The 25,736-nt window shown below is 43.9% G+C and overlaps 3 protein-coding genes and 1 pseudogene across 6 annotated transcripts; 2 read left to right on the forward strand and 2 right to left on the reverse strand.

The window, feature by feature from the left end:
• Nucleotides 1–3,874: 3,874 nt before the first annotated feature.
• Nucleotides 3,875–4,498, forward strand: LOC125548989 (male-cone protein 1-like). The gene has a single exon (XM_048712491.1). It carries the CDS (start codon nucleotides 3,981–3,983, stop codon nucleotides 4,302–4,304), a length of 324 nt encoding a protein of 107 aa, XP_048568448.1. The 5' UTR covers nucleotides 3,875–3,980; the 3' UTR covers nucleotides 4,305–4,498.
• Nucleotides 4,499–6,118: 1,620 nt separating this feature from the next.
• LOC125545701 (pentatricopeptide repeat-containing protein At3g29230-like) lies at nucleotides 6,119–14,057 on the reverse strand. 3 transcript variants are annotated; one of them, XM_048709731.1, is made up of 8 exons: nucleotides 12,060–14,057; nucleotides 11,876–11,956; nucleotides 11,659–11,718; nucleotides 10,586–10,637; nucleotides 9,436–9,635; nucleotides 8,613–8,681; nucleotides 6,879–7,657; nucleotides 6,121–6,781 (listed from the first exon to the last, which is right to left on the reverse strand). In XM_048709731.1, the coding sequence occupies exon 1, from the start codon at nucleotides 13,980–13,982 to the stop codon at nucleotides 12,222–12,224; it is 1,761 nt and encodes a 586-aa protein (XP_048565688.1). In that variant the 5' UTR covers nucleotides 13,983–14,057; the 3' UTR covers nucleotides 6,121–6,781; nucleotides 6,879–7,657; nucleotides 8,613–8,681; nucleotides 9,436–9,635; nucleotides 10,586–10,637; nucleotides 11,659–11,718; nucleotides 11,876–11,956; nucleotides 12,060–12,221. The 3 variants fall into 3 exon arrangements, with proteins under 3 accessions (XP_048565687.1, XP_048565688.1, XP_048565686.1); XM_048709730.1 differs by having other exon boundaries at nucleotides 6,119–6,781; nucleotides 10,586–11,718; XM_048709729.1 differs by lacking the exons at nucleotides 6,121–6,781; nucleotides 6,879–7,657; nucleotides 8,613–8,681; nucleotides 9,436–9,635; nucleotides 10,586–10,637 and having other exon boundaries at nucleotides 11,718–11,956.
• Nucleotides 8,005–9,284, forward strand: LOC125545702 (EPIDERMAL PATTERNING FACTOR-like protein 9). Of its 2 annotated transcripts, none has more exons than XM_048709733.1 (3): nucleotides 8,005–8,289; nucleotides 8,424–8,497; nucleotides 8,834–9,284. In XM_048709733.1, the coding sequence occupies exons 1-3, from the start codon at nucleotides 8,175–8,177 to the stop codon at nucleotides 9,014–9,016; spliced, it is 372 nt and encodes a 123-aa protein (XP_048565690.1). In that variant the 5' UTR covers nucleotides 8,005–8,174; the 3' UTR covers nucleotides 9,017–9,284. The 2 variants fall into 2 exon arrangements, with proteins under 2 accessions (XP_048565690.1, XP_048565689.1); XM_048709732.1 differs by having other exon boundaries at nucleotides 8,017–8,289; nucleotides 8,831–9,284.
• Nucleotides 14,058–17,670: 3,613 nt separating the features above from the next.
• Nucleotides 17,671–20,346, reverse strand: LOC125547109 (annotated as a pseudogene).
• Nucleotides 20,347–25,736: the final 5,390 nt, after the last annotated feature.

Consider the following 25,736-nt stretch of genomic DNA (forward strand, 5'->3'; position numbering starts at 1 on the left):
ATTTTGGACATGATGCCTATATACATGATCATTGCCTTGGATATCGTCATAATTATTTGCTCTTCTATCAATTGCCCAACAATAATTTGTTTATCCACGGTATGCTATTTGTAGGATCAAAAGTATGTCTAGAGGGGGGTGATTAGACTACTTGACCAAATAAAAATCTAGCCTTTTCCCAATTTTAAGTCTTGGTAGATTTTAGCGACTTAGCACAAGTCAAGCAATCAATCTGCACATGCAAGTCTAAGAGTATAGCAGCGGAATGTAAAACATTTGCATATGAAGGTAAAGGGAGGAGTTTGGAGGGAGCAAACGCAATGTAGACACAAAGATTTTTGGCGTGGTTCCGATAGGTGGTCTATCGTACATCCATGTTGATGGAGACTTCAACCCATGAAGGGTAACGGTTGCGCGAGTCCACGAAGGGTCCACGAAGAAGCAACCTTGTCTATCCCACCATGGCCATCGCCCACGAAGGACTTGCCTCACTAGGGTGATCTTCACGAAGTAGGCGATCTCCTTGCCTGTACAAACTCCTTGGTTCAACTCCACAATCTTGTCGGAGGCTCCCAAGTGACACCTAACCAATCTAGGAGACACCACTCTCCAAAAGTTAATAGATGGTGTGTTGATGATGAACTCCTTGCTCTTGTGCTTCAAATGATAGTATCCCCACACTCAACTCTCTCTCACGGATTTGGATTTGGTGGAAAGATGATTTGAGTGGAAAGCAACTTGGGGAAGGCCAGAGATCAAGATTCATATGGTTAGAATGGAATATCTTGGTCTCAACACATGAGTAGGTGGTTCTCTCTCAGAAAATGAATGCTAAAAGTGTAGGCACGTTCTGATAGCTCTCCTTCATAATGAAGGAAGGGTGGAGGGGTATATATAGCCTTCACACAAAATCTAACCGTTACACACAATTTACCAAACTCGGTGGGACCGAATCAGAAAACTCAGTCAGACCGATTCAGTTCAAAATGTGAATGTTAGGCTTTTCGGTGGGACCGACATGTCAACTCGGTGGGACCGATTCCATTAGGGTTAGGGCATAACGTAATCTCGGTGAGACCGATTACACAAACTCGGTAGGACCAACTTTGGTAATAAGCTAACCAGAGAGTTGGTCAGGCAAACTAGGTGGGACCGAATCGCTCATTTCGGTGAGACCGAAACGTTACGAAAGGGAAACAGAGAGTTTGCATTGCGAACGCGGTGGGACCGATCGCTCATCTCGGTTGGACCGAAACGTTATGGAGGGAAATAGAGAGTTTGCAATCTCATCTCGGTGAGACCGAGATCCCTATCAGTGAGACCGAAATGACTAGGGTTTCTGGCAGTGGCTATGTCAAGTGAACTCGGTGGCGCCGGATAGAACATTTCGGTGGGGCCGAGTTTGACTTTTGGTTTGGGACATATGTGGATATGAGAAAGTGGTTGAGGGTTTTGGAGCATATCACTAAGTATTTTGAGCAAGTAAGTCATTAAGCAACACATCATCCCCTTTTAATAGTATTGGCTTTTCCTATGGACTCGATGTGATCTTGGATCACTAAAATGAAAATGTAGAGTCTTGAGATTGAGCCAATGTGTGTCCTTTGCATTTTGAGGGGTCCACATTCCTAATCCATGCCATGCCAATCATTGAAATTTCTAAAATGATCATCTTGAAATAGTATTAGTTCAATGAGCTATATGTTGTTAGTAATTACCAAAACCACCTAGGGATAGTTGCACTTTCACTATTTTCTCGAGAGAAGCCACTAGTGAAATCTACGGCCCCGGGTCCATTTTCTATCATACTGTTTTCAGATCTATTATTCCGAAAACCCAAAAATACCTTGCTGCACTTTTTGTGTGTGTTTTCGCTAGATCTATTTATCCAATCTCATACAATTTAATCTATCTCAATGCCGATGAGGGATTGACAACCCCTCTTACATGTTGGGTTACAAGTATTTGTTCTTTGTGTGCAGGTATCGTTTACATAGTGTTGCTTGGTTCTCCTACTGGATTGATAACCTTGCTTTTCATAACTGAGGAGAAATACTTACCATTGTTGTGTTGCATCCTCCTCTCCTCTTCGGGGAAATACCCACGTAGATACAAGCAATCACCATAATCTTTCAGTCCTGTCCGAAATGTGACTCCGATCGGCGCCACGAGAGGCCCAACGATGGGCGCCAACTGTCGTGGTATTTGCATGGCAGATGCCATGGGATGGACTAATCCCGCATTAGGACACCGTCAGCGCTCATGGTCCCTAACCACACGAGATAAGTCATCCCATGCCATCTGCCGTGCAAATACCACGATAGTGCTGATTGTACTCCTCGCCCGTGACGACGTACACCAGGGCCTACACCATCGTGTGGATTGCTATTGCGGCGGCTGGTCCTCCTCGTCGCTGGAGGAGATGACGATCTAATCCCGCATTAGGACACCGTCAGCGCTCATGGTCCCTAACCACGCGAGATAAGCCATCCCTTGCCATCTGCCGTGCAAATACCACAATAGTGCTGCTCGTACTCCTCGTCCGTGACGACGTACACCAGGGCCTACACCGCCGTGCGGATTGCTATTGCGGCGGCTGGTCCTCCTCGTCGCTGGAGGAGATGACGATCTCCGCCTTCGTCGAGGAGTCGCCCACCGATGAGGACGACGGCCCCGGAGTTCGAAGGCGGCGTTGCCACGATCCTCCGGAGCTGATCCCGAAACCACCGCTTGCCGGCGCCGAGGCCCATGACTTGCCCATCACCGGAGTTGTGGAGGAAGAGGGGCTAGGAGGGGAGTAGGAGGAGGAAGAGCAGAGAGATTGCAATGTGGACGGTGCCGGAGCACGACTTAAATATCCGCGACTAGGCCATGCGAAGGGCCGATCAGCCACTTTAATGTGGCGAGTTGGTTCCTCGGCAAGTTGCGTCCGTATTGAAGCTGCGGCTCCTGAGAAGTCGCGTAGTACTATGTTACCATAGACTCCAAACACCTTTCTCCTCATTAACTAGCTGCCACATAAGTAATCTTGTCTTGGGATATGTTATGTTCCTAGCTAAGTTACTCCCACTATGACTAGCCTCACATACAGTCGCACGCCCAACACCGGCTGCAACGCGTAGGAGATATTATTTGTGTAATTCTCGAATTAGTAAACTAATAGCTAGTTTATAAACTGTTATTTGATTTCATTTAAAAATACAAATTTGAGCTTATGTGGATAATGAGATTGGGAGATAATTGCTATCTTGTTACACAGATGAAACTTTTGATTCAAATTTGATATTTTTCAAACTTGCACCTGTCCTTTTTCCTAAAGAAACACCGATGGTTCTTCTCTTTTGCTCTCTTTCCTCGTTTGTTCCTCGGTTTGCTCCGGTACTGGTCAACGTCTATGGCATTACCTCACCTTCATGAATCTCTCCCATCGTCACTTTGGTTCTTCCCGGGACAAAAGACCTCCACCACGTCAGTCAACCTAACTTTTGTAGAAATATTGTTCAACACGGCTCTTGCTTGGAGACATGACGAGAACCTCAAAATAGTATTCCTCCAAAAGTTGGTTGATTAGGTAGCGGTCTCAGTCTTCTTCAAGTGTCACTAGCTAGTGGAGCACTTGCCCAACCAGGAGTGGCTGCTGTCTGCCGCCTCTTTCTCCTCTACTAATTCTTACACCGCTTTCACAGTCAATGGTCTCATGCCAGTCCCCTGTTCAGACAATCATATGCACACTACTACTCCTACTTCTCAAACACGAAAAAACAAAGAATTACTCGTCTCTCCATTGGCACCATCTTCTAGGAAATTACATGAGCGACGCGGCCAAACGCACGTCGTCGCGGGCCACGCTACCCCCACGCTATATAAGCCCTAGCCATCGCCCAAACGTGACACACACCCAGACAATCAACTGCCCCCCACGCACGCACACATCAAGCGCAGCTGATCCCCCAGTTGATCGATCCGGCAGCTAGCTAGCCATGGCCATGGCCGGGAGGAAGGTGACGACGAGCAGCGCCAGCGTCGCCGCAGCGCTGGTGGCGCTGCTGGTCGTGGCGGCGGCGTCGGGCGCGGCCGGGATTCATGTGTGCAACGTGGACACGGGGAGCATGCTGAACAACTGCAGGTCCTACTGCTCGGTGGGCAGCAACGAGGCCAGCCCCAGCGGCGCGTGCTGCGGCGCGGTGCGCGGCGCCAACTTCAAGTGCCTCTGCAAGTACAAGGGCTTCCTGCCCAAGGACATCGACGCCAACCGCGCCATGCAGATCCCCGCCAAGTGCGGCTACGGGCCGGCCTCCTGCTAGTCACCCACTACCAACAGCTTGCTACCAACTTTCACTCGTTCGTAGGAGTGTACGTACGTAGGTTGATCTGATGTGCGTGCATGCTTTGTGTTGGCCATGCATGCTACTACCTTTGTATCCTCTTCCGCTTTTCCTAAGTCATGTTGCTGTGTGTCCACAACTATGTGGCAGAAATAAAACTTATTTCCCGCGTCTTTCTCTATATGTTAGATTTTTTTGGTCATCGATTAATAATGCCAATAAGTTCTATGAAACTTTAAAAAATATTCCAAAAAAACATTTCTAAACATTTGGGTCAACACTACAAACGATCATAGGTCAGAGGTGCCTGCAAGAGTCTTCGCAAAATGTAAACAAAATTTAGAAAGTTATATATAGCGATATCACTAGTTAAGGAATGCCCCTTGTGAAGAGTGAAATCCACAAAACCATCACAATTGTGACATCAATAACAAAAAACCACCACTTTACGTTTTATTAGCAAGATGCACCAAATGCAATGTTATCTTTGACAAAAGAACACTAAATGCCCCTTGACCCAGGTATTGATGTGGCAAATGACAGACGTTGCAAAGAGCAGGCATGGGGTGATGGTCGTTAACTAGCAAGGCGTTAAGATGACCAACCGACTGTCTACTACAACAAGTTTTGCCCAACTCCGGTGATGAATGGGCGATGACAGCGGCGCGCCTTCGGCTCGCTTCAATGCTTGTAGTCGTCGCTAGGTGGTCTATGAATCTGGATGCAATTTTTATTATTTCTGGTGTTCGTTATACTGTCATGATTGAAGACGAATAGATCGGATGTTTTTTGCAAAAAAAAATGACCAAAGAGCCCACTCATCAATATGTTCCCATGCTCACCGTCACCGAGTATGAACTGGGGTGGAGAGCCAAACCACCCGGCTGCAGATGAGATGTAGTGGTGAGAGAGGTGGAGATGTGAAGTATCGTTTAACTAGTGATTTCGCCGCCGCAAGAGGTGCCCACTTGTCGCAATCTAAGAGTTTTCTTTTTTCGTAGACTCGTTTATTCAAAATATTTTATCTCTTAAACCGTGTGTCAAATTTCAAACCGTTTTTATCTTTGAATTCCTCACGTCAAGATCTTCGAAACTAGAACCCATGTTGATAGATTTCCATGAACTTTTTTCACAAAAAAACCAGATGAAGAAAACCGAGCAGAAAGCACTTTTTTGACTTTCTTTTTCCTTTTTCAAAGAGGCACAACTGTGGCTCTTGCAAAGCAATTTTGTGTCTCTAGGTTGTTTTTTTCTGGCTCACTGGTGCAGAACAACAGCTACCATTTTCTTATAGTTAAAAACATGATTTAAAAAATGATCATTAATTTTTAAAAATCATGATTTTAAAAAAATGTGGGTTTGAAACAAATTCCACAAATTTGAAAAAAAAAACTTTGCAAAATTTAAAAACGATCAATAAATGTTCATGAATTTGAAAAAAAACTCACAAATCTAAAAAATCATGAAGTTTGAAGTTTTCACAAAAAATAGAACTTTATTCATCAATTGGAAAAGGTAAGAAAGTAAAGAAAATGGCAATAAAACACAAAAAATGGAGAAAATCAGAATGGAAGCATACCAAAACCGTGACAGTGTGAGAAGCTTTCGTAGGCTGGCCCATCTAAAACCTATAGCCGGGGCAATGGGCGCCTTCGACCAAATAGAAATTTCCCTTGTCCATCTTCCTTCTCATCGGCTCTCAGTTGCTGGCCAGTTGCTTAATTTAGCCCAAGTCACTACAATTGGCCTTTCTTCAAATCCCTCCACATATTATCTACAAGCTAAAAAAATGGCACACCTTCTAAGAGTGAAATCTTGCAATTTGAGATGATTGGGACTTCAAAATAATGAAAACTTTAGGAAACTAGGAACTAGCAAAAGTTCTTCAAGTTGTGTATGTGCGTTGGGGTGCAGATCTTTGTTGTAACAACACTGCAGTTACAGTCAAAGTTGTGTGGAGCCGACCCCACGTGTCATCTGCAGCACTGCACTGATAACTGCAGAGGATCCCAACCCGCGCATCTGATGCTGTATCAATCAAGAAGATCACAAACCTTTGCAGCCCCATGATAAAGCTTGCCACTGGTTCAGATCCAATAGTATAATTTCTGCCCCATGTCAGAGTGATTATACCTAGATCGACTCAGAAATAACTACAGTTGAATAATAGAAAAGTCGTATCAATGTATAGGACATACTATTAGCAAATTGTGTTTGTGCCTATTTGTGGGGCAGTTGAGTTGTAGGTGCCTAAAAAGTGTAACACTCTACCGAGTACACATGGGTTTGAATTCTGGTATCCCGACACCTTGGTGGATGGATGTACCTTGTGATGGCAAAATATGGATTTTGTGAATGTCGTCTAGTCGGGAGTGCAGTACGCCATATCCTTGTGATCCGTGGGGCTGAAAACAAGAAGTCCCCCTCAGCACGACAGGGTGGAATGCAGACCCCCCCTGCAAATATGCTTAGCCAGTGTAAATTAGTCCAGTAAGTTCTTGGAAGCAAAGAACAATTTACACGCTGGATTCTTAGTGGCCAAAATGTCCTTACTTGGACAAACAGTACCCACTTGGCTATTTTTCAGACTGGACCAAAATCTTGACCCAGTTGGCGTCTCGTGACCGCCAGCATTGGCCTCTCCCGGTGGTGGTAGCCGCTCTGGTACTGAAAGCAACCACCGCTGAGCACTGCCCATGTCCACGGCCAGTCAGTGCATCTTCCTCAAGGAAGAAGCACACAAGCAATATGACCAACGCGCCGCAGATCCCGAGCTTCCGAGAATTGCTCTCTGCGGCTGCAAGAGGCCGCCAGACTGCGCGTGGTACGGCTCTGGATGCTTGTCCCAGAATCCAGTGGCAAGCCCACGCCGCCGTGCTGAAGGAGAGCGAGAGAAGAAAACAAGAGCTAGGCTGGGAGAAACGCAGAAATCCAAGCACCTCCGCCACGCTGCTCTCTCCGAAATGCAGAATCCAAGCATCTTCACCCGAGCTGCTTTTCCAGTTCCCACACCCTCCTCTCGGTCCTCTGGCATACAGACATACACCTCTGCATGTTCAGAGATGATACGCCATAAATCTGTGCTTCCCCTTGGCTTTCACCGTCATCACTACCCCAGGCATCCTAGGTAGTTAGTTCCTTGAAGCATGTCCTTTAACTGAACATAAGTTTCCTCTTCTCCCTCAGGGTTTTCCTTGAAGCATGTTCTTTCGCTGATTATTAGGTTTACTACTATTCCCACATAGATTTTGCGCACTGTGTCCGCCGTTTCGATGTTGCATATGATTGGCGCAAATAATTGGCCCATCTTCCCTTCCCTCCATGGCCTGCCTCTGTAGAACAGAAGGAACAAAAAGAGGTGAGCAGAACGGCTAATGAAGCACATTATTTGACTACTTAAGTTCAAAACTGGGATAAATAAAGAAAATAAGATGCGTGCAGAGAAGGCACATGTGTGGCAAGAAGGGACAAAGGTGATGCGGTGCAAAAACAATGCAAGGACGGTCCCCCGTTGCTAAGTTTCAGAGGCCTCTGTTATCCCGTGTGTGCGTGCATATGAGGGAGAGCGGAGCCACCTGTTGGTGGTCACCTCAGTCCCCACCCCACCCCGCCCCTCTCTACACCATTGTCTGCATGGTATGGCACAAGGATACGCACACATAATTACATATGCTAGGCAACAGCGGAGCCACAAGGCAACGCACGCATACGCACAAGAGCTCTTGCACCCGTCTGCCATCTATATAGCCTCTAGCACTTGCGACCTTAAGCAGTTTCTGTAATTACAAGCACACCTCCATTCCATCCTCCCGTTCCCTATCCATCTCTCCATTTTGGAGAAGGCGGGTTATGGCCGGTGGTAGCCCCACAACTACCTCGAGCTCCCTGCTCCTCTTCTTCCTCCTCTCTTGCTTGCTCATCGGCCAGGCTCTCTGCAACCAAGGCCGCCATGGTAGCATCTCAGGTTTCACTTCTTCACTGCAAATACTTTGTGTTCTTCGTTTGTTCTTGCATTAGAATGGCTTGTTTTCTTTTTCTTTCTTTAGTGTGCATATGTTCACCATGTATTCACTAGTTTCACTTCAATCTACTGTACAGGTGCAGACTATGGAGAACAATATGCTCACCAGGGATTACCTGAAGAACATATGGACTTGCAAGAGAACATCAAGGTACATATGCCATCTAGTTAGTACTAAGCGCCGTTCTTATAGGTACTATAGCACATGATAAATTATGCTTGCATAAAGATTCTGTAAACTTCAACTTGCTTGAAATACTATATACCTGCCCATGGAGTTTTTGGTAAGCGGACTGATAGGAAGAGGATACAGTAGCCAACTTGCCTCCTTACTCCTACAGTTAGTACGAGAAGTTCTTAGAACAAGAGCAAAAAGAGCATGGGTGCAGCCGTGCAGGATATGCAAGTTAATTTGGAAAATGGGGCCCATGACATAGCCATCTGAAAGCAACAATAACTAACATGTTGTTCACATGCTTCACAGCAGGGTCTAAACAAGGAGAAGCCGCCCAAGTATGCAAGGAGAATGCTGATTGGTTCAATTGCTCCCATATGCACGTACAACGAATGCAGGGGTTGTCGATCCAAGTGTACCGCTGAGCAAGTCCCGGTGGATGCAAATGACCCCATGAATAGTGCCTATCATTACAAGTGTGTCTGCCACAGGTGATCATTGATGGTTAGTAGGAGCTTCTATGATATGATATGTCTAGTAGAGAGTAGTGGTTTTCCTTCAGTCTCCTCTTCTTTTCCTTCTATTCTCTTTCTCTGTTAAAAAGGCTTCTTCTTTTTTCCTTTTTCTTTTTTACTAGAGGTTAACTAGTAGCAGACTGGAGGGGCATTTTGTACTGTAAGATGTCTAGTTCAGCTTGTGAACTAGTAATTTTGAGAGTGAATGGTCCGAAATTTTGATATCGGAAGACCAGCTTGGCTGTGCAGATAACCAGTTTCTTTGTTAATACTCCCTCCGTCCCAAAATAAGTGTCGCTGGTTTAGTACAAAGTTAGCACAGCCTTGTACTAAATCAGCGACACTTATTTTGAGACGGAGGGAGTATATTGCAACTAGAAATCAAATCTATAAGCAGACCTCGATGTGGTCTTCTGCTTGAATAGGCTTAGAACTTCAGACTGGATCTTCTACACGGTCTCCAACTGTGCAGTGTATAAATGCTGTAAACGTTCGTATGTTCCACCAGAAGTTGACAGTATCTTCTCTACCCTGGGCATCTTCAGCTCTCGTGGGTTTTGTGCCATCCCTCTTTCCATGTAACAAAACAACCACCTGTACTGTACAAGGGAGCAGTAGATTCATATTGACAAATGAGAAAAGAAAGAAGATGATGACTTCTGTGCAGACTGTATTTCTTCAGCAGAGCAGGCTTCATGTGTTGAATTTAACCAACCAGGTCTAGTTTCATGTATGTACCACATTTTACGCAAAAGCTGTAGCATAGGTAATAAACAACCCAGTACCAAGCAGAGCATTTATTTTGCAAGCAGAGAGGCTGCAGGGTGCCTTGTATGCATTCAACAAAAGAACAGTTGAAGATTTGTCTCAAAGTGAATATTTATTACCAATAGCTCTTTTACTGGAGAGGGGTCAGGATGCCTCTATACTACGGGACACTCCGGGGTAACTCATGTATATTTAAATAACACTGACAGGTGCTAGTTCAGGCACTACTGTCCGTTGACAAGTATTGCTCTCTTTAAACATTCTTTTCTGCTCAAATAGATTACTACGGTTCTACACAAATCACTAACAGGTTTGTACCTGGTTGTTTCCTCTTAATAAATTGCCACACGGTCTAGTCCCTGTTGGTCTCGTTTTTATGTCTTTACTTTAGTATAAGTCCATTTGACCAGTAGACTAGAGCTCACAAAAATCTATAGTGTTTCACCCAATAGAAAGAGGTTAAGACATGAATTTTAGAAAGTTAACATACAGCAGAACTATTGGAAGTCTTCAGAATTGACAGGTATTGTGCTTAAAGCCTTAATTCTGCCTGTTTGAAAAACAATTCCTTATGCACCAAAGGAATTCAGTGAGAATAATGCCTAATGACAGAGGCGGCTAATGTAAATGCTGGCCCACACATTACATCGGCAATTACGTTTGAACTTAATAATTTCCAAACCAAGAAAAAGCAGCATGTAGGAAAGTGCTCAAAGCAAGTAATCACACTTTGCTGACCATGGACCGATTACACGTGAAGAACTGAGGGTAGCAGCTTTACCATTTGCTCCTACTGTAGCTTCAAATGGCTTCAGGACCAGCATGTAGATCTCCTAAAAAGACAATGAGAAAAAAGAAGATCAATCCAGTTGTATCCTGAGAGTGACATTACAGAAGAGGGTTTGTATGGTGAGAGGAATAAAAAGCTGCCGCGCAGTGGCCCTAGTGCTACTCTCTAGCGGTAGAAGCAGGTCAGCATTTTTCTTAAGAAAACAAGAAGAGGTCTCCTATGAAGTGGTCCTGCAAAAATATTCACATGGAAGTAAGCAGTAGGATCCATCTCGAGCTGTTTTGTTTTGTATAACACGAGATGCATGCTTTCGACCCAACATAGATGACACATGGGTTGCAGCTCCTTCGAATCAAGGCCTGAAGGCTGCAGCTCTTTCCTGTCTCTATAGTACTCATCAGCATAGTTACAGGTATTATATATTTATATTCTAATTTATGCTAAAGCATGCTTCTAGATCGGCAGCATTCAAAAAAAAAATGGCCAGCCAATTTTGACATCACTAAGGTTATGAAATTTGCCTATGGCCATCCAAGAGAATCTCTGGTCAGGAAACTGGATATTCAGAACAGCTTTGTAATGTGGAAAACAATGAATTCGACATGAAGCCAAAGAATTCATAAAGAGAACACGGTTGTTCTTTGCACTTCTATGCTTAGATGGTCATTCCTACTATATTTCACACGATTAATTTCCATCTATTTTCATTCAAACATAAAATAATAATGTAGAAAGTAGACAAAAATAGCTGGCGACATTGACAATTGGACTTGCTGCATACTATCTCGATGACGCCAGCCTTCAACCTGAGTTTCACTTTTCTTCATTCTGAGGATGTTAAAGACCAACTCAACAGAGGTTCAAAGTCTTTTTATTAAGATCAAACTTGTGGTCAAGCCTGAAATCGTTATTAAAACTCCATGATCATCAACTGGTAGCCCCGAACTGTTTCTTACCCATTAAAACTGGCTGAAAGAAGGGGTAAAAACATCAAGCTCAAATAGAGCTTGTCCATTCAACAAATATGTTTTATATAGTGAACTATGAAGGTTGAAATTAATTACCTCCGTGCAAGTAAGTCAAGGAAAGCAAAATGGACCACCACCCCATGGATCTCAAGATCTCTGCGTTTCGGAACCTTTTAGTCAGTCTGCAACTAAGTCCAGTAAAATGAATACAAAGAAAGGCATGGACCAGTGTGCAAGTAACTAAGCACCCATTTGGCTGCTATATCATCAATAGAACTTGGGAGGTAGCTCTTCCAATAGCGTAATTAACTACCAGGTGCAATTTTCGATCATGTTAATATCTCCAAAGTCCTCTGGGAAATAAGCCACAGCTCCAACCAAACACTTTGTTTTCCTGAAACCAATGAAGTGTGGAAATGTTCAGAAGGACTAACATGGATTTGGACACTAAAAAGGGCAATAGTGGCAATTATGTTTTGTTTTATCTGGAAACTCACATTTGCAAATGTTTTTCATGACAAGCAGCTTCAGAAAGAAGCCCTGGGACAATGAGTTTTCAAGAGCTTCATCCAGCATGTAGCATTTCATGCCGAGAATGTTCAATCAACTAACAGGCATCACACCAAGGGATTCAACACAATTTCGGTGCAACAGAGCAATCAAGCAGATGCTACCATGTTAGATAAATTCCACAGCATCATGTAAATTTCATCCTTATCAGGATGTGAACTGCCGCCATTCACAAACTCGTGTATTTGCCCATCTGCCTCAATCACACTCCTTCCAATGTCCTTCTTCATCCCTTCAGCACTCATCAGTCTCCTAATCCTCGAGACACCATCCCACATTCCTTCATCCGCATAGATATTGGACAGAAGAACATAGACTCCAGAGTCGTCAGCTCCAAGACTTGCTAGGCGTTCAACCGACAGCTCAGCCAATTCGACGCACCTATGACTTCGGCAGGCAGCAAGCAGAGATCCCCATAATTCTGGAGTTGGTTCCATGGGCATTGTCTCTATGGCATGCCTAGCCTGATCCAAATGTCCAGCACGGCCAAGGAGATCAACCAATGCACCATAATGTTCAACCTTGGGATCTATCCCAAAATCCTTCTTCATTCTATGAAATATCTGTAAACCCTCTGAGATCAACCCAGCATGTGTGCATGCAGTCAGCACGGCAAGCACACTAAGATCATCCATTGGTGCTCCTTCAGACTCCATTTGGCAGAAAAGCTTGACAGCATCAAGTCCGCAGCTATGAGTTCCAAGTCCAACAATCATCACATTCCAAGTAACCACGGTCTTGTCAGGCGTGCTTTCAAAGATCAACACGGCGAGATCCAAGCGCCCACATTTCATGTACATATCTATCAGAGCTGTCTTCACCACAATATCGAATAAAATCTTCTTCTTCTCCAAGTAAGAGTGCAGCCACCTGCCTTGCTCCAGAGCTCCCAGCTGTGCGCAGGCTGTGACAGCCCCAACTGCAGCGACCCTATCAGGTCTGATACCGCACCTCAGCATCCTTCGGAAAAGTTCCAAAGCCTCTGAAGGCTCCCCACACCTGACATACCCGTCAACAACAATACTCCACGAGATCACATTCCTCTCAGGCATCTCATCGAATAGCATCCTCGCCTCGTCCATCCTCCCCTGCCTAGCATAGCCATCGATCATCGAGTTCCAGCACACCAGATCCCTCTCAGGCATTTGATCAAACAACTCACGCGCACGGTCCACACCTCCAGACCGCTTCCCGTAGGCATCAATCATGGCGGCCCAGGAGAAGGCGTCCCGATGCGGCATTTCGTCGAACAGCTCCTGCGCCAGCTCCACCTCACCGCATCCGACGTACCCCGCCACCATGGAGTTCCACGAAACGAGGTCCCGCGCGCCGTCGTCGAACACCCTCCGCCCGGAGCGGCAGTCCCCGGTCCTGCAGTAGAAGCTGACGAGCGCGTTCCGCGTGAACAGGTCGCGATCCAGACCCCTCCTCACGGCCTCGGCGTGCACCAGCAGCCCGACCCTGCAGCCGGGCGCGCAGCCGCACGCCTTGAGCACGGCGGGGAAGGTGTAGGCGTCGGGGTCCACCGCGCCACGGCGCATGCGCGCGAAGTAGGCGAGGGCCCTGCGGGGGCTCGCGGGGGCGTGGAGGCGGATGAGGGTGTTCCAGGGGAAGGCGTGGCCGGAGGCGGCCCCCGGGAGGCGGGCGAAGACGGCGTCGGCGTGGGCCGCCGCGGAGGCCGACGCGAACGCGAGGAGGAGGAGGTTGGAGAGGCGGAGCGGGGAGGCGGCGAGGTGGCCGGAGGTGAGGAGCAGGGCGTGGCACTGCAGCGCGTGCGGGGCGGAGCCGCAGGCGCGGAGGCGGGAGAGGAGGATCGAGAGCGCGAGCGGGGGCGGCCGAGAACAAGACATGGCGGTCGAGTTTGAAATTCTGAAACGACCGACTGTTCCTGAGATCGAGTCGGAAACCAATCCATGCCACACTAGAGTTCGTTTTTTTTTTCTCGTTGTTTGTCACCTCTTCGTCTTGCCCTTGTCTTGTCTTGTCATCTTTGGGGCAGCGGCCAAGACGGCGTACGGGTCGTCGTTTCAGGGTCGAAGTCGGGTGAATGGGGTTGGGCGGCACTGGCTTTGACGGTGGGCGTCACTTGCTCAGCCATTATCCATTCGGACGTCCCGATGTCGTATTGTAATATCTTTACATTCTTGCGGCAGAGGTCAACGGACGATACAGGAGGCAAGACAACATGGACTGTTGGTTCACGTCGGAGTCAAAGACCAAGCGAACAACCAGAACAGAAGGTTGGATCTGGCCTTGGTCGATGTTGCTTGCATGACGTGACAAGCTGCTCACGCCTTGAACTCCAGAAGCCGTCACGGGTTAGGAGGACGTGGCACTAGCACCCAACATCGTTCAGGAGTGTGGGTTGGCGGCGACAACCAAGAGCTCCAAGAGCCTCGCTAGTCCACCAGGGACGACACAAACATCAACAAAAACATGGGCTCTATTTGGATACTCTAACACAGTTAGAGTTAGAGTTATTTTCTAACCCACTCTAACCCAAATAAGCATCTCTCCACCGGGATAGTTGGGTTAGATGAAACTAACCCACTCTAACCCTCCCTGTTTAGATACTTTTAGGTTATTATTTAAGCCTTCAACTAACCCAAACTAACTCTAACCTCATGATCCAAACAGGACCATGGTTGCACTCACCCTCCAGGCCACGGAGCTTGAAGATATGTCCTTGTCCATCCGCAACCAAAGGGGGGGGGGGGGGGGTGAGCTTCTCGTTGGACGGCACGGATCTCGAATCTGCCATGACCAGTCAATGGGATTGGGCCCAAATCCGGATCCGTTCATTACAAGAAATATGTTAACTAGTAACCTTTTGTCAGTGACCCTGGAAGAATTAGTTATAGATCTACGATCATTTGAGATCAATTGGTCAAAAGCCGTTCGTGGGGCTCCAAACCCTCAACTATATCGACCATTTTGATCAGAAAGGTCGTAATTTTTTTACACGAAATGGTCATAAAGCAGACAGCACTGGTCTGCTGCCTTATTTCTAGCTGATCACGACCAATATAGATGGTCATAACCTTGTAAATTGTGGTGAATTGCTATGACTAGGCGCCACCTCATCAGTTTTGCCTATGTGTCATGTCCATGTGTCAATTTTTGTCCTAGGTTGTGAAGCAACCTATATTTCTGTCATTCCCAAAATTCCCTAAAAAATCTCATAAATTCTGCACTTTTTATATGTGTGTTGAGAGAAAAAAATCCATCCATTTTTATCGACACCTCCTAACCGAGATATTGTTTCTTTTGGCAACAAACAGCCCTGCATTTATCAGGATAGGTGGTTTCTATATTTCCTTCAAACATTTCAGTAATGGGCTCAAAAAGCGCGCACATTTGAACAATGAGGTGATGTCACTTTACATCGAAAGTTTCAACATTGAGAAGACGTACAACTCAACCAAGCCAAGGAAGTTTGCGTTCTCACCACATGTTGCTGTGAGTTAACTAACATGTTTTTTGTTTGCTTTTTTTGTCACTTGAGTTTTCCACCCGCAACATAGTAGATTTTTACATGATAGTTACTAGCTTTTCACCTTTTTGTTGTGACCATTTTTTGTTTTTAATACAGACCAAGCTTTGTGTTGATCCAAGTCCATTCAAGACAAGTTCCTGCATTAGAGATTTGACCAGGGTCTGCAAGAAGAATGACATCGTGAAATTTGATCAAGTAAAGCTCTCGTTCAACTGTCGTATGTAGTGCAAAGTTTTCCTTGTAGCGCAACAATGTTTCCGTTTTATTTATCTCATTTTTTAATTTTTGCAGCTGTTCTTCACCATAGTCCAGAGAGACCATTGGGCAGTTGTTGTTGTAAAATTCATGAAAAAACAGTTTAATGTCTTTGACTCCAGGAGCTTAGACCCTGACTATGTCAGCATCCTTGAGAAGCCTTGTTGCAATCTGATATGGTGTCGAACACATCTTTTTTATACGATTTTCCCTTTTTTGTTTTTTCAAATCAATGTTGCGGTACTAATCAATTCGACATTTCCAGATAACAAACTTCAAAGAACTGGTCACAGAATTTAACCCATGGAAGCAAGATTTTGGCACATTTCAGATGTCCAGTCCACCAAGCTACCCGCAGCAGTCAACATCGTACTATTTTTTCTATATTATTCATTTGTGGCTTTTCGCAACTTTACATCCTGTTTAGGAAGCATTTTCATCTTTTTGTTGTGATCTCATGTTTCCTCTCCCTCCTTTTTCCATGACAGATTTGATTGTGGCATCTTTGCTATTCTATACTTGGAGAATTTAACTGCCAGGGGGATGAAGCCATTCAATACAGTACGACTCGGACTCATTTATTTTTATTTTTCTTCTTTTGCAACCTATGAAACACTAGTAGTAAATAAATTATAGCAGTCAACTACTATCATATATTTCTGAAATTTTATGTTATTACCCACCTTTTTTTCATCCCCTGCTAGTAGTGTCTCACAATGTGTTTTTTCTCTTGTTGTGTATGCTCAGGATTCAAACTCATTGCTCAATGTCCGGAAGTACATTGCGGCGAAGCTTTTCAAGCACCCTCAAAACACCCTCAACTCAGAGGACGAGCTTCAAGCTTTGCTGAAAAACTCATAGATTGATGCCAACCGCAACAAGACATCTCTAGTAGTTTAGACCTTTTTTTGTAGTGCATGTGTGTGCGACATGTTTGTAACCGAGCTCTCTAGTAGTATACGAAACTAAAGTGTTTCGGAAGTAGAATGTGTCATGCTCGGGCATGCCCCCTTTCTCCCTCATTTATGTATGCTGGAGACATGGTGTTTCACTACTGATCTTGTGTTTTTGCACACACATATATATAATGTAGACATGATTCCAATGGCAGTTGTTACCCTTTTCCTGAAATTGTGTTCTTTTTTCTGCACACTGGTGTTGTATTCGAGCCATTTGTTGCATTTAGAAATCTTTTACTAGAAAAATGTCGAAATTTGCTATAATGATCGTCATCTCCGTAACATTTTTTGTTACTTACACTAGAAAAATGATGAACTGAAGGCATTTTCTCATCACAACATCATGTCCCTGCAACATAAATACATCTTATAACATCACCAAAATGAAAAGTGCTCATGTTCCTGTAACATGAATACATCATGTAACATAACCAAAACGAAAAAGTGCCCTTCCTGTGAAGATCATGTTTTCATGTAACAGGAATACATCATATTTTTTTCCAACCTGTGAGACCACACAAGCTTTTTTTCCTGCAATATGGATTAATATGGGATGTATATGCATAGAAACAGTGAGGTTGTATGTCCGAAACCTAGGCAACTACATGGAGCAAACATAACACAGGTTGCAAATTGAAATTATAGCTTGTACATCATCATTTTTGCAAAAAATAAGTTACTAATGTAGCTCAAACACAGGGAGCAAGCACATCTTGCTTAGGAGATGAAACAAAACACCCAAAGCTGGTTGATGGGGGATCTTCTCCCAAATGAAAAACATTTTTTTCTTAGGAGGATTTTCCTCCCTGTTTCTCTCATCTTTTCTTTCTAGAGCTTCAGCTGCGTTGCTTGGGAAATGTTTCGGTCACTTGCCATCACGGCTCTCATGTATTGACAAGCTGGGACTGCATGTCCAACCTCAGAGCAGAACTGGCATTTAGGGGGTGCCGCCGCCGCCTCCGTTGCAGCTTTTAGCGTCCCACATGTCTGAATATTATGTCCTTCTTCATGGCAGTACTTGCAGCGGGCAATCCTTTTTCCAGCTCTTGGCTTTACTGTTGCCGTCGGCTTCTTCTTTTGTTGCTTCGCCTTCTTTTTTTGCTCATCGTCTCGCTGCTCTACCCGTGTTTTCTTTCTCTTCTCTCTTTCAGTTGCCCGACCTTTCTTAGGGACATGAGCTGGGTTTTGTAGCATCTCTGAGCTTTGAGCCTGTGGTAGGTTGTCATTCAATGTTCCCGTTGCGGCAGTGGGTGGTGTTGGGGGTTCACTCTGTTGCGTTGCTTGTTGCCCTGACAGCGCTCCTCTCTTTGCCGCTGCTATGGCAGGCTCAAGAACTGTTATTGCTTCATCTAATATCTTGTAGGCATCATCGTTGCAACATGCATTAGAGGCGAGCCATGTCAACCTTCGACACAAGGAGTTGTATTTCAATGTGTTCATTGAGGGGTGCCCGAAGTCCAGCAATCGGCCAGTCCTGCCCATGCTTGTTGTGGCTGCTTCAGACCACCTCTCCAACAAGTATTGTTGCGGAATTTCTTGAACATTCAGATGCACCATTGCCCTTATTATATGTGCGCAAATCAGGCCATTCATCTCGAAGTAGTGGCAACTACATTCAAACAACCCTTCATCCATCATAATATGCACATAATAGAGTTTTGGGTTCTCACAGGAGCTTGCCTTTAGCTCAAACAGCAGGCCTTGCCCTCGATACTCAGCGTCTTGGTTGATAACGAAGCCGATAGACGTGATCACCTGCTTCTGGAACTTGCCAAAGACGCTACGGGTGTAGTAAGCAGCAGCTTGGCGCTCAATGTTGTACCTGCAACATCACAAGAAATAGGTCACAAACCACATCACATAGAAACTTGGCCCAACAACAATTTTTTTCTTTTTTTTGGTAAAGCGCAAAAGTGTGTGTACCGAGAGTATAGTGGCGGAGCTGTTGTTTCACCAGTGAATCCAGCATTGTCTTCACGATCAAGCATAGTTTCTTGGCACATTTCGTATTGCTGGACAAACCTCCAAACGGAATCAGCCGGACGAATTAGTGTCTTGAAATATGAGTTAAGCCCCTCAGACCTGCCCGTTGTGCTTGTGAACGGGAAGAATTTGTTCTTGAAGTACGCTGGAGCCCACATGTGCCTTGTTCGCCACATGTTCTTTAGGTGTTTGTTCTCAGCCACTTCAAAACAATGCAACATGTGTTGCCATGTTTCTTCAAACTCCTCAATGGTTTCTGATTGATTGATACAAGTGTAGAACACATCTGCAAACGGTTCATCTCTTCTCAACAGCCTCCCCAACTTGGTACGTGCATTGCTAAACACATGAAACTTGCAACACCTATGGCAGGTGTTTGGCAACACATCCTCAATAGCTGTTGCCATCGCTTTGTCCTGGTCGGTCATGATGTTTGTGGGATGCTCGTTATCCATGGCAACCATCCACTGTTGGAAGACCCACTTAAATGTTTCAATACTTTCATCCGGCAACAAGGCACACCCGAGTGCAATGGTCTAGAGATGGTTGTTGACCCCAACTATAGGAGCAAATTGCATATTGTACCTATTGGTGCAGAAGGTTGTATCGAAGAACACACAATCTTTATATTTCGGGTAGAGCGCCCTTGTTCTCCCATCAACCCAAAACAAGGCAGTCACGGAGTTTATTGCAGGATCCTTTTGTTTCGCATAGAAAAACTCTAGATTCTCAGCTTTCCTCCTCTCAAAGTACTCGACTGTCTCGGAATGTTAGCCCTCTCCGGAGCTTTGCACGTTCATTCGAAACATCTCTCTTCACATATGGGAGTATCCTGGTGTCACCTCCATGGACCCTGCCGAGGACACCCATGCAATCTGAATTTGATAGGTTCACATCATGCAACATCAACAAGAGCTGGTAATCCTCGGCAGGTATGCTGCGGTGCGACTGGTAGTACCTAACACGCTCTGGCTGTTCCAGCAATGGATGTGTATGCTCCGCAACAAAACAAGTCACTGTCCATCTCTCCTCTCTCAGCCCAACAATCATGTGCGCCTTACAATCATGGCGGAGCAGCCTGTTCTTTTGACGTTTTCTTGTCACATCCATTCCTTCACTAGGCTGCCTACTGGAGTTGCTTTTTCCTGTTGCAATGCTCTCCAATGTGCTACTCGTTTCCGTTTTATCGGGCTTTCTGGCATGCACACACCCAAAGACCCTCTTGATCAATATTTGATCCTCTTTCTTCTGGCCTCTCTTCTGGCTGAATTTTGAGGAAGATATATGTGTCCCGAACCCCAACTTGAAGGCATAGTCATTGCAGAATTTCTGAGCATCCTCAAGTGTGTCAAATACCATGCCAACATAGGGTGGCAGTGGCTGTGATGAAACATCTCCATCATCTGAATCATCTTTGATTGCATCTTCAGCAAACAACAACGCATCTGAATCCTCACCACCACAAACAGAAAAATTGCCTTGGACATAGCTCCCTTCCCCTTCATTCCCATGATCCTGCATCAGAGTTGTTGCGCAACAGTCATTTTCATCTCTCCATGGAATCAGCAAAAAAAATCATGTTTCAGAAATTCAGGCACCACACAGAAACATGCAACATAATCAAACCGACAGAATTTCTACATGTGCAAGGGGTCCCATGAACATGCAACATCCACATTCAAATCACACAGTTGGAGCAGGGCATTAACAGAAACATGAAAACATACACAATGCAATGAAAGCGGAAGCATTAACAAGTTTCATAAAATTAAGAGCAAGTGGCAACTAAACAATGAAACTAGAGGCATAAGCCAATGCAACTAAATTTTTCTGAGTCTCATGTGTGCATAGATACAAACAGGTAGGACATGTTGAATAGAGTTAATGTTTCAAGAAATATGGAGGCTTATGTGCAACTAAAATTTGGGAGGCTCATTCCTCTGTTTTTTCACACAAGTGTTCATGTTTTTTAGAGTGGAACAGAGCTAGTGTTTCAGAAACAGGATCTCACCGAAGATTGTTGATGGGATCTGCTCGATCGAGCTTCAGGAAACACCACCAGGGGATTTGCGAACCAAGTCGAAGATCCAGCCCGCGGCGGAAGCCCCCCGGCGGCGCTTGGAGCTGACAAAGATGGCCGCGTCCGTTCTGCAAGCGGTCCTCGGTAAGCTAGATTTGCGTCCGATCCCACCATCTGGCGCGCGATGTGGTGCGCCATGGAGGTCCCCCACGCCGGCGGCGCCTGATTTTGCGGTGGTTTGGGGGCGGCGCCACGCTGGGCGCAGGTCGGTCGGGGCCGGGACAGAGCCTTTGTTTCTGCAACTGGACCGTTGTTTCAGGAATTAATGAGTGGAGGGGAGGCGACCGAGCCGCGTGCCAGGAGATCGATCGGACGGTTGCGCGCGCCTACATCGAACGGCCATCCAGGTGGCGGACATATCGCGCGGATCGGCCGGTGGACGTGTAGCAGCGCCCATTATATCTTCGTCAAATATGTAAAAATCCTTCCTTGCCTAGTTAAAAAATAATTCAACAATATTCATTTTTCTATTATGTTCACAACAATACTTTGTGAAAGAAGTGCTATTTATATATTCTTGATTGCCCTCAAAATTTTTGGGCACTCTTTCCTATCCAAATCATTACCTCATGACAAAATTCAGCTCCATTTGCCCAGTAAATCTTCCTCGGTAAATTTTCAAAGTTTTTTTCCACCTAGAAGCATTGTGAAGGAAGTATCATTTTTATATATCCAAATGACATGAAATTTATACAGTTCCTTCATATGACCAAATTATCACCCTCCTCCAAATTGCAGCTCAGTCAAATCATCTATGTGAGCCCAGGTTCCATTTATATTTTATGGCCAGATTGGCACATTGCAAAGCAAGTGTTATCCAGATCCCTCCTATTACCCTCAAACTTTTTGGGCACTCTTCCATACCCAAATCATTGCCACATGATAATATTCAGCTCCATTTTCCTGGTAAATCTTTCTCAGGAAATTTCCAAAGTTTTTATCTCAAGAGAAGCTTTGTGAAGTAAGTACTAGCTAGGCTTACCCAAATGATCTGAAAATTTATCAGGGCATGACCATACCTATGTAACTTACCTACACCAAATTTGAGCTCATTTAATTTATCCAATTTCTCTCGCTAATTTTCCCAAGTTTCTGTCCAGGGAATAGCATTGTGAAGGAAGTACCACTTTGGCATGTCCAAATGGTATCAATTTTCCATAGTGCTTTCCTATGCCCAAATAACCACCCCCACCAAATTTCAGCTCAATCCATTCATTATTTTGAGCCCAGCTTCAACATTCATATTTCTGTCCAGTGTGGTACTTTGCAAAGCAAGTACCACCTAGGCTCCTCCTTTTGAGCTAAATTTTTTTGAAGGCAGTCTTCTTAGTAGATGATCATCCTCAGCCAAAACTCGTGCCCATTGGCCACGTGCATTTCCCGTATCGCTAATCAAACACTTGGCTGCTAATTCATGTTTGAGCATAGTTCGGTCTCCTCATGAAAATCTTATGTTGTAATTTTCTTCCTAGCACCTTCCTGGGAAGTACCCAACCCCCTAGAGATGCCTAGGCCGCCCAGAACACATGGCAACGCCACGGTCACGCGGTGACCACGCGGCGGGCATGCGAGTTTACGCGCTCTGGAGTTGGGGCCCTCGTCCACCATCCAAACCTCGATGTATCGCCATCAAACCATGTATTTCTGATTAAATAGATACTTATATACCTAGAAATGATTTTTATAAAAAAATAAAGAGCAAACTATAAGGTAGATGCAGTTCAAAATTGACCCGCTTCCTGCTGAATCGGCAAAAAATTGTCTTTTTCACAAGTGGTGGATCAAAACTTTTGACACCCAACCATTTTGTCAATTATGCATTAAATATGGCCTAATATTTTAGAAAAATTATTTGGTCCAATTTTGCAACAAATATATGGTAGCTCCTTCACAAAAAAAACTCATTTTGAGCATTCAAAAAATGGAAAATAAATTTTTCGTGCAAAGAAACTGAAAACTCCCTTAGCCAACATTGTTTGGAATTCCAAGATGCACCATTGTGCATAATATGAGATCATTTGAAAAAACCATGCCATGAATGTGGCCATAAGATTGATCATTTAGCTTGAAAACCCTGAATCTTCGCACATGATAGCTCATTTCCGAGAATACTTTTTTAAAATAATTACCGTATTGCAAGTTTAATATTTTTCCTGGAAACTTGTTCACATATAATGACACAATGCGAAGGTTTTCCAATTTTTTGATTTTTTTTGAATTTTTATGCCCGTTTCGAAATGCGATCAAAACGGCGGGTTTGACCGTTCCTAGCTAGTGGTTGAATCTTGGAAAACTTTTGATGTTTCTATGATTAAATAAATACTTATGTACCTAGAAATGATTTTTTGAAAAAATAAAGAGCAAACTATGAGGCAACAGCAGTTTAAATATGACACGCTTCCTACTGAATCGGCGGGAATTTGTCTTTTTCACCAGAGGTGGATCAAACCTTTTGACACCCAACCATTTTGTCAATTTTGCATTAAATATGGCCTAGTATTTTATAAAATTGAGTTGGTCCAATTTTGCAACAAATATATGGTAGGTTCTTCACACAAAGAACTCATTTCGGGCACTCGGAAAATGGAAAATGAATTTTCCGTGCAAAGAAAATAAAAACTCCCTTAGTCAACATTGTTTGGAATTCCAATATGCATCCTTGTGCACAATATGGGATCATTTGAACAAACTATGCCATGAATATGGCCATAAGATTGATCATTTGGCTTGAAAGCCACGAATCTTCACGCATGATAGCTCATTTCTGATAACACTTTTTTAAAATAATTTCCGTATTACAAGTTTAATATTTTTCCTGGAAACTTGGTCACATATAATGACACAATGCGAAGATTTTCCAATTTTCTATTTTTTTTAATTTTTTATGCCCGTTTCAAAATGCGGTCAAAACGGCGGGCTTGGCCGTTCGTAGCTAGTGGTTGAATCTTGAATTTTTTTTATTTTTCTCTGATTAAATAGATACTTATGTACCTAGAAATGATTTTTGGAAAAAATAAAAAGCAAACTATGAGGCAGCTGGAGTTCAAATTTGACCCGGTTCCTGCTGAATCGGCGGGAATTTGTCTTTTTCACCAGAGGTGGATCAAAACTTTTGACACCCAACCATTTTGTCAATTATGCATTAAATATAGCCTAGTATTTTAGAAAATTGATTTGGTCCAATTTTGCAACAAATATATGATAGGTCGTTCACAAAAAAAACTCAGTTCGGGCACCCGGAAAATGGAAAATGAATTTTCCGTGCAAAGAAAATAAAAACTCCCTTAGGCAACATTGTTTGGAATTCCAATATGCACCCTTGTGCACAGTATGAGATCATTTGAACAAACTATGCCATGAATGTGGCCATAAGATTGATCATTTGGCTTGAAAGCCATGAATCTTCACGCATGATAGCTCATTTCTGAGAACACTTTTTTATAATAATTACCGTATTACAACTTTATTATTTTTCCTGGAAACTTGGTCACATATAATGACACAAATGCGAAGGTTTTCTGATTTTTTGATTTTTTTTGAATTTTTTATTCCCGTTTCAAAATGCAGTCAAAACAGCAGGCTTGACCGTTCCTAGCTAGTGGTTGAATCATGAATTTTTTATGTTTCTCTGATTAAATAGATACTTATGTACCTAGAAATGATTTTTAGAAAAAAAATAAAGAGCAAACTATGAGGCAGCTGCAGTTCAAATTTGACCCGGTTGCTACTGAATCGGTGGGAATTTGTCTTTCTCACCAGAGGTGGATCAAAACTTTTGACACCCAACCATTTTGTCAATTGTGTATTAAATATGGCCTAGTATTTTATAAAATTGATTTGGTCCAATTTTGCAACAAATATATGGTAGGTCCTTCACAAAAAAACTCATTTCGGGCACTCAGAAAATGGAAAATGAATTTTCTATGCAAAAAAAATGAAAACTCCCTTAGGCAACATTGTTTGGAATTCCAAGATGCACCCTTGTGCACAATATAAGATCATTTGAACAAACTATGTCATGGATGTGGCCATAGGATTGATCATTTGGCTTGAAAGCCACGAATCTTCACGCATGATAGCTCATTTCCGAGAACACTTTTTTAAAGAAGTTATCGTATTACAAGTTTATTATTTTTACCAGTAAGTTGGCCACATATAACGACACAATGCGAAGATTTTTCAATTTTTTGATTTTTTTTGAATTTTTCATGTCCGTTTCAAAATGCGGTCAAAACGGCGGGCATGACCGTTCCTAGCTAGTGGTTGAATCTTGGGAAACTTTTGGTGTTTCTCTGATTAAATAGTTACTTTTGAACCTAAAAATGAATTTTGGAAAAAAATAAATAACAAACTATGAGGCAGCTATAGTTCAAATTTGAACTGTTTCCTGCTGAATCGTCGGAAATTTGTCTTTTTTCACGAGAGGTGGATAAAAACTTTTCACACCCAACCATTTGGTCAATTGTGCATAAAATTTGGTCTAATGATTTCTAAAAATGATGTGGTGCCATTTTGCAACAAATATTTGGTAGGTTTTTCACAAAAAAGAACAATTATTGTTACTCAAAAAATAGAAAATACTTTTCTTGTGAAAAGAACTTATTTTTAATCAATTACGACCAATTTGAATGGTCATGACATCTTCAAAATGTATACTGCATTCTGATTGGTTCATAGGCATCTCACGCGGATCATGGGTCAGACACCGTCGGATACTCCCGGATCCGACGACAGCCCTTGTCCCTCTCACACTCTCACCCCTCGTGGCCTCTTCCCTCCCACCCCCTTGGCCAAACTCCAAACCCTAGCGTCCCTCGCGCCCCACCCGTGC

Source organism: Triticum urartu, chromosome 3, assembly GCF_003073215.2.
Source record: "Triticum urartu cultivar G1812 chromosome 3, Tu2.1, whole genome shotgun sequence".
Lineage (NCBI taxonomy): Eukaryota > Viridiplantae > Streptophyta > Magnoliopsida > Poales > Poaceae > Triticum > Triticum urartu.